This window comes from Clupea harengus, chromosome 6, assembly GCF_900700415.2.
Source record: "Clupea harengus chromosome 6, Ch_v2.0.2, whole genome shotgun sequence".
Taxonomy (NCBI): domain Eukaryota; kingdom Metazoa; phylum Chordata; class Actinopteri; order Clupeiformes; family Clupeidae; genus Clupea; species Clupea harengus.
This window is the reverse complement of record NC_045157.1, coordinates 2954935-2963362: the sequence shown is the minus strand read 5'-3', so window position 1 is coordinate 2963362 and position 8428 is coordinate 2954935. Positions and strand designations below refer to the sequence as shown.

General features: G+C 40.9%; 1 protein-coding gene across 1 annotated transcript; it reads left to right on the top strand.

Moving 5' to 3' along the window:
- The first annotated feature begins 3496 nt into the window (after window positions 1–3496).
- On the top strand, window positions 3497–5272 carry LOC105903485. Its single transcript, XM_031569782.2, has 5 exons — window positions 3497–3686; window positions 3783–3950; window positions 4347–4451; window positions 4846–4990; window positions 5186–5272. The coding sequence occupies exons 1-5, from the start codon at window positions 3547–3549 to the stop codon at window positions 5270–5272; spliced, it is 645 nt and encodes a 214-aa protein (XP_031425642.2). The 5' UTR covers window positions 3497–3546.
- Window positions 5273–8428: the final 3156 nt, after the last annotated feature.

The following is an 8428-nucleotide window of genomic DNA, read 5'->3' as shown; positions in this document are numbered from 1 at the left end:
TCTCAACATTTTCCTTTCATGCTCTGTATCAAAACAGTTCTGCTCTTTCCTGAGCCTTTGACTTGTTGACTGATCTGTTGCTGTAATCATATTCAGAACTAAATGTCACAACAGCCAGTGGGTTTGGATGTGAGTAATTCTACTCATGGGGTACTCTGGCCATGTGGAAACATCTGGCCATCAGTGTTTTCATACGTTCAGCTTCATCTGTGTGTCGAGCTGTTGTCTGTTTGTGAGAGAGCTGATCTGTTGTGGTTGAATGCTTTGATGGTTGTCTTCATGTTGTGGAAAGGTTATCTGTGGAGAGCCTGTCAGATGCTGATGTTGGTGTCCTGATCTCAGCTCTGGGGGAGGGGAAGAACCTGACTGGACTGAGGTAATCATTTTACATTTGTGATTTGTGATTTATAGAGAACTTGTACAACTTCTATCTTTTTAACTCTACATTAGGTGGAGCAAATGTAGTGTGTTCCTTGTGTTATATGCTTGTTGTCTTCCCTTCTGTTTGTACCATCCAGGAATGAATCCCGTTTCTAGCCAGTTTAGCTTTGCAGTGTTGGCGAGTAACATTAACAAATCTGCCATCCTGTCTTCCTTAGACATAGTTGATCTTAATAACAAACGGGTCAGGGTTAATTAAAGTAAAGAGAACATGAACACACATGTATAATGTGTGAGTGCATAATAAAGAGACCATAAGAGAGAGATTGAGATTGGTCTGTATGTGCTCATTCACAGGGTGACAGAGAGCAGCCTCTCACCTGAGAGTGTGGAGCAGGTCCTCAGTGTTCTCTCCAGACAAAAGTCTGTGGATGAAGTCTCTCTGTCTCTGACGACCTTCACTGGCACCATAGCAGCCCAGTGCTTGGACTTCATTCAGAACACAGAGAAGTGCCGTCAGCTGAGGTGAGAACAGCAAGATTGATCAAATGAACTGATTATCATAGCAGTCAAGGTTGATTAACTGCAAGGTGCTGAACTGATGGTGTGTGTGTGTCTGTACTGAAGGTTATATTTCTATCTTTTGGTGGTGTACTCTGGTAGTCTAGTATCAATTAACTCTGTGTTTGTTCTTTGATTGGTCAGTCCCCATTAACTCTGTGTTCTGATTGGCAGGCTACAGGATGATTCATATCCACCCTCCAATCTCTCTGTGGACAAAGACTCCAGAGGCCTCAGGTGAAACCTCCCTTCATCAGAAGCTTCACTGTCTGTGTTAATGGTGTTGTATGTAAACGTTACAGGTTGCACCTGAAGAGTGAGCATTGTTATGTGTAAAATACTAAACTAAGCCCTCATGTGCCTGTGTTTCAGGCTGGATGTAAAATCACTATTGCCTTCCACAGTATGTTAGAACTAGAATAGATATTTTCACACAGCACTACAACATCTTGCAATCATTGCATCACAAGTATGACTTATTGTGAGGTACAACAATACAAGAGGTGATCAAAGAGAAGAAAAACTGAATTGTTTCATCAGTCAAGAGCCAGATAGACATTTTATGCAACCTTGAGTGTTGTTGTAACAATCCCAAAAAATGATATACATATGACTCCTATATAAACCACATGCAAACACAAAATATCAAAGGTCCTCTGTGGTTTTGTCAGGTTGTGGGAAGGTGTTAGTATGAACGCCACCCTTGCTCCTGTCAGTTTCAGACAGCATGCAGTACCATAATTTCAGTGAGTCTACCTATTTTATACTCCCAGCACAAAGCATCAAAGTCATGCTGGGTCAGAATAGTAATCATTCCATCCCTAATATCTGATTTACAAGTGCTGTTAGAGCACCACGTGCAGGTCTGGAGGAATTAAAGCACCCCTGGGGGTCTTAAATGAAACCCAGCAAAGAAGATGGATTTTATACCAGTTGAGTGTATAAGTAATTCTGAAATGAAGTATTAGAGTCTTGAGATTTTACACTCTGTATCAGGCACCAGTCTACTGTTTTTTCAAACATTGAAGAATTCAGGCTCAACATTTTCCTTTCCTGCTCTGTATCAAAACAGTTCTGCTCTTTCATGAGCCTTTGACTTGTTAACTGATCTGTTGCTGTAATCATATTCAGCACAAAATGTCACACCAGCCAGTGGATTTGTATGTGAGTAATTCTACTCATGGGGTACTCTGGCCATGTGGAAACATCTGGCCATCAGTGTTTTCATACGTTAAGCTTCATCTGTGTGTCATGCTGTGGTCTGTTTGTGAGAGAGTTGATCTGTTGTGGTTGAATGCTCTGATGGCTGTCATCATGTTGTTCAAAGGTTATCTGTGGAGAGCCTGTCAGATGCTGATGTTGGTGTCCTGATCTCAGCTCTGGGGGAGGGAAAGATCCTGACTGAACTGACGTAATCATTTTACATTTGTGATTCATGGTTATATTGAACTTGTACAACTTCTATCTTTTTAACTCTACATTAGGTGGAGCAAATGTAGTGTGTTCCTTGTGTTATATGCTTGTTGTCTTCCCTTCTGTTTGTACCATCCAGGACTGAATCCAGTTTCTAGCCAGTATAGCTTTGCAGTGTTGGCGAGTAACATTAACAAATCTGCCGTCCTGTCTTCCTTAGACATAGTTGATCTTAATTACAAATGGGTCAGAGTTAATTAAAGTAAAGAGAACATAATCACACATGTATAATGTGTGTGCATAATAAAGAGACCAGAGGAGAGAGAGTGAGATTGGTCTGTATGTGCTCATTCACAGGGTGAGCGACAGCAGCCTCTCACCTGAGAGTGTGGCGCAGGTCCTCAGTGTTCTCTCCAGGCAAAAGTCTGTTGGTGAAGTCCATCTGTCTGTGATGACCATCACTGTCACCACCGCAGCCCTGTGCTTGGACTTCATTCAGAACACAGAGAAGTGCTGTCAGCTGAGGTGAGAACAGCAAAATTGTTCAAATGAACTGATTATCATAGCAGTCAAGGTTGATTAACTACAAGGTGCTGAACTGATGGTTTGTAAGGTCTGTGCTCTGTCCTTGTCCTGTTTCTTAGTTCGTTTCCCTTTGTGTTGTCATGTGTTCTTTGTTCCTGTGTTTGTTTACCTTTTCTCCTCGTGTCTGACTCCTCACGCCCCTGCCCTTGATTATCTCCGGTCTGTCTCTTAGTTCGTTTCCCTTTGTGTTGTCACGTGTTCTTCGGTTTTGTGTTTGATTACCTTTTGTTTCCTCGTGTCTGACTCCTCATGCCTCTGCCCTTCATTGTCTGCCCCGCCTTGATTGTTTTCACCTGTCCCTCGTTATCCATGGTGTATATAGTCTGTGTATTCTTGTGTGCGTGTGTTATATTTAGGTTATATTTTAATTTTTTGGTGGTGTACACTGATAGGAATTGATTGGTCATTCCCCATTGACTCTGTGCTCTGATTGGCAGGCTTAAGGTTGATTTATGGTCACATCTCTCTGTGAAGAAAGACTCCAGAGGCCTCAGGTGAAACCTCCCTTCATGAGTAGCTTCACTGTCTGTGTTAATGGTGTTGTATGTTACAGGTTGCACCTGAAGAGTGAGCATTGTTATCTGTAAAATACTAAACTAAGCCCTCATGTGCCTGTGTTTCAGTCTGCGTGTGAAATCCGAAGAATCAAAGGTTTCACTTACCCTGTCACAAGCCGACAACCCAACCAGCGGCAACTTTACCGACTTCATCAACAAGTTTCGCGATGTCACAGGTTTCAGAGCAGAGTAAGACCAAATATTTCAAAACTAATTCAAAAACACATTTTACACACATGGGTGTCTGGTATTATTCAGTCATGTTTTTGTGTGTTTGTGTTGAAGTCCACATAGGACTCTAGGTGACTGTATGGGTGATCTTGAGTCCTTCACTGACTTCTGGACTCTGCCTGGTCTGGAGAAGGTGGAGTTGAAGGTGAGATGCCTGACTGAGAGCTGGGCCAACTGGATCCTCAAACTCATCCACACGTGCCCCACTCTGAAGGAAGTAAAGTAAGAGATACATCATCTTCTGTTTCTGTATGTAGTCTATGCATGGAGGGGTAGTCTGTATGGATACACTGTGCATGTGTGTGTGTGTGTGTGTGTGTGTGAGAGAGAGAGTGAAATACTGAAATACAAAAAACAGATATTGTATCTTAAGAACATTGTATTATTGTGTTATAAATGTATTTGCTTTGGCACCACTGCTTTGAAACAGTCATGCCAATAAAGCTCAACTTAATTGAAGAGAGAGAAAGTGTGTGTGTGTGTGTGTGTGTGTGTGTGTGTGTGTGAATGAGTAAGTAAGTAGGTTTTAATCAAACAGATACTATGTGTGAGAGTGAGAGTGTGTATGTTTGTGTTGGGAGATCCATGACAGATTAAAAAAGTATATTTTCATTTTAGGTTACGAGCTAAACTATCAGGTGGGTATAAAATCTTACTGGAGGAGGGAATCAGTCTTCTGCAGGAGTCCTATAAGCGTCCAGATTGCACTGTGATCCTCAGGGGGTGTGTACTTCTACTGTCTGTCTACTGTCTATCTGTTGGCCACTGTCTGACTGTTGATTAGAAAGCATCTTACCTTCCCTCCACACACACACACTGCCAGAGAAATGTATGTGATTGAATGGAACATTGATGTCTTTTAATGCCTGTGTGAGGTTTGTGTAGAGTGTGTGATGTTTGTGTGTGTTTTATCCTTAAAGCTGTAGGTGAGTGTGAGGTTTGTGTAGAGTGTGTGATGTTTGTGTGTGTTTTATCCTTAAAGCTGTAGGTGAGTGTGAGGTTTGTGTAGAGTGTGTGATGTTTGTGTGTGTTTTATCCTTAAAGCTGTAGGTGAGTGTGAGGTTTGTGGGGAGATCTAATGTGTTTCTGTGTCTCTGTCTTCTTTTTCTCAATGAAGGTTCAGATGCACTAAAGCCAGTGGCAAGTGTGGTGAGGAAGATGAAGATGAAGATGAAGATGAAGCTGAACCGCGCTGCAACCGGCGCGTGACGATCCAAATGAGGGGGCAAAATGTCACTCAGAAGACTGACTGGCTCTTCATGGCATGCACCAGGACTTTACTATGTCTGGAACCGTGTCTGGAACCGTGTTGGGAACCGTGTCTGTGCCCATGTCTGGACTGTCTGTGCCCGTGTCTGGACTGTCTGTGTGGCTGTTGTGACTCGATTTGAAGATTCTATTGATTACTTGGAGGGCTCTTCACGGCCTCTCCCCTAGCTACATCTCTGATCTCTTAGTCCCACACGCGCCCAGGAGATGGCGCTAACCCTAACCCTGAGGACATCAGGTGGGCAGAGTCCCTTAGGCTTAGAGCCCCTTCTTAAAACACTTTTACAGGAGAGCCGCTCCTGTGAATTGTCTTTTATTTCCATAAAAAAAAAGTTGTACTCTTATTTTCATATCGCCTACCGAATTGTTTTTATCGGTTTCCTTTTCAAAACTGATGATTTCATGATTTTATTTTAGTGCCTTTATTTTGAAGCCCAGCATTCAATGGTGCTATGGAAGCATATTCAAATGGTAACAAAATGCACTAACTTTATGACACAGAGCTTAAACTGCACAAAATGCTTTATTTGATTCATGTTAAATTGTAGTTGAAGGATAACCCATAGATAGTCTATTTTAAAATATTTGAACCCAATCATTGGTCAAAGGTGAAGCTTGATAAATTGTTGAATTTCAAAAATCTGTGTAACACATACATTAAAAAGAAAATAAATAGCTTGTATATTTTAGTTAGTAATTATCCATGACAACAAGAGACCTGCATAACTAAAAATTATGAAACATCAAATTAACATTCATGATTTTGGCCCAAATATTGCAAATAATTTGAACTCTTTCATAAAAGATAGAGCTGTTTTTATGTCACACTCCTTAAGCCCATATGTACGTCCAGTTGTAGTGCTAGGAATTTCTATCTTAGAAATCCCATATTTTCAAGCATTTTGTGCAGCTCTGTGTCATAAAGTTAGTGCATTTTGTTACCATTTGAATATGCTTCCATAGGCCATTGAATGCTGGGCTTCAGATGCCCCCCTGATACTTCCAACCCACCAATGACCATCATAAACACAGGTTATATATTTGCCAGGGGTCATGTCACTGATCTGGAAGCCCTTTGAAACCTCTTCTTCCACCTCATAGTTGACACAAAATCCAGCTATTCCAGACACTGGAATACTATTTACTACAGATACTATTAAACATTAATCAAAGCATTTTGTGCAGTTTAAGCAATGTGTCATAAACGTACCTTTTGTTACCATTTGAATATGCTTCCATAGGTCATTAAATGCTGGGCGTGTACAAAAATCCCATATTTTTCCAATTTTTTTTTGAGAAAATGAGGCAGATCACATCACAATTTTTTGATATGTTAAGAACAAATATCTAATCTTTCCAAAACAATTAGTTTCATGTTGATAAATGCTGTCAGTTTTTTGCTACAGCATGCCATAAAATGGCACAAAATGTGTTTTCATCCATTTTCAAGCTTTAATATCTTCCAGCCCATTCATCACATAAGGACAGTATTTTAATACAACATACGAAGCATACATAGGAAGGTCTGTGTATAATATCAAGTCGCTAGCTTTAACATTGAGCTTTCCACAGGCCTTCAAAGATGCTGCAACAGAGCGTAGAGTAAAAATTCCGAGCAAATTCAAGCACCCCGAATACTATGATCACCCAAGCCACACCCTTGGAAATCCATATTATTCAAGTTATGGTATCAGATTTTAAGCCTAGAAAGTTTGAAGGAGGTAGCTAAAATACATTTCTAGTTATATCAATTTGAAAATGGCTGTACAGAAAACGCTGCTAAAACAGTACAGGCACCCCATCACCCCTAAAACATCATTTTGTGACAAAACTATTGGGAGTAGAGAGCTAATATTTGGGACTATACCTATTAAGAAGTGTATGAACAACCTTGAATTTTTTCAGCCAAATCTGAGACAGTCGAGTGGGAGCCTTTGTCACACTTTACATGGAACGACTTACAAGCCAAATGTGTGACAATTTACAATTTAACATTAATCAATAATTAATAGTTTCATGTTGGTAAATAATGTAATTTTTTTGCTATAGCATGCCAAAAATGGCACAAAATGGGTTTTCATACATTTTCAAGCTTTAATATCTTCCAGCCCATTCATCACATGAGGACATTTTTTTAATACAACATACGAAGCATACATAGGAAGGTCTGTGTATAATATCAAGTCGCTAGCTTTAACATTGAGCTTTCCACAGGTATCAGATTTTAAGCCTAGGAAGTTTGAAGGAGCTAGCTGAAATACAGGTCCATTAGCATTCCGCGGCTGGATTGGATAAGGCTAATGGACTGCAAATGGATTTGGAAGGCGAGGATTGGCCGACGAGAGCCGAGCGGTCGTGATCCAAGTAGGGCCCAAGCGGTGTTGGGGCCCGTAGCCAGGCCCAAAGATATACATACGTCTCTCGACGGGCCCCCCTGGTACTGCGTCAAATTAGTACCTCTCAGATATGCTTGTGTTCAAAGACTAACAGTTATTACATTATTAGTAGGATCTAATGCTATATATTCTCTTGAAAAGGCAAACTTATCTCCGTCATGGTTTTTATTATTTTGGGGGGAAAATAGTAGCAATTATAACAAAATCATATGCGTATCCTACATACACTATAGAAACTATCAAAAAACTATTCAATGAAATGAATAAGTACTTATTTTCTTTGGTATTTCTGTGATTAGCAATGATGATTGCTGGGTAATATGTATGTTGTTGTCCAATGACAAGTCTCTATTTGATCATGTGACGACACAATACGCTATAGTTAAACCAATTCGGAGGTCACTACAACCTAGTTCATTGAGCACAGCACAACTTTATTCGTAACCATGCCTCTTAAGCATAAGAGTGGAAGTAGAAAAAGGCAAGAGAGAAAAGAACAGGAGGAGACGGTGGCAAAGCTGCCTAAATTAGATTATTTTGGCTTTTTAACTAGCCCGTCAACTAGTCGCCAGCCCACGGAGTCCGCCACGGACGAACCCCTGCTAGCAGCAGTGCAGTAGTTCAGCTGGGATCAGCATCACTGCCCTCAGTGGTTTGTCAGCAACCATGCAACAGGTAACCTACATTGTGTACACACCCGTCGCTTCGAAAATATGTAAGGTCACTATTTATATCGATAACAAACATCTTTGCTTAGCATTTTTTTAGACGCGGTTGCGGAAGTAGGGAACGCTACGATAGTAACTAGCGTTCACTAGGGGGGCCCGTCATAATATCTTGCACCTGGGCCCGTCGTGACTACGTTACGCCACTGTCAATCACATCATCATATGAAATCTGACCACCAACCTCATGGTTAATACTGATTACAGCCAGACCACTGAGGCGTTCTTGAGCCATGGTTGACCTCAGGTAGGCTTTCAACAGTTTCAATTTGGGAAAACTCCTCTGGGCTAAAGCTACTGTTACTGGTAA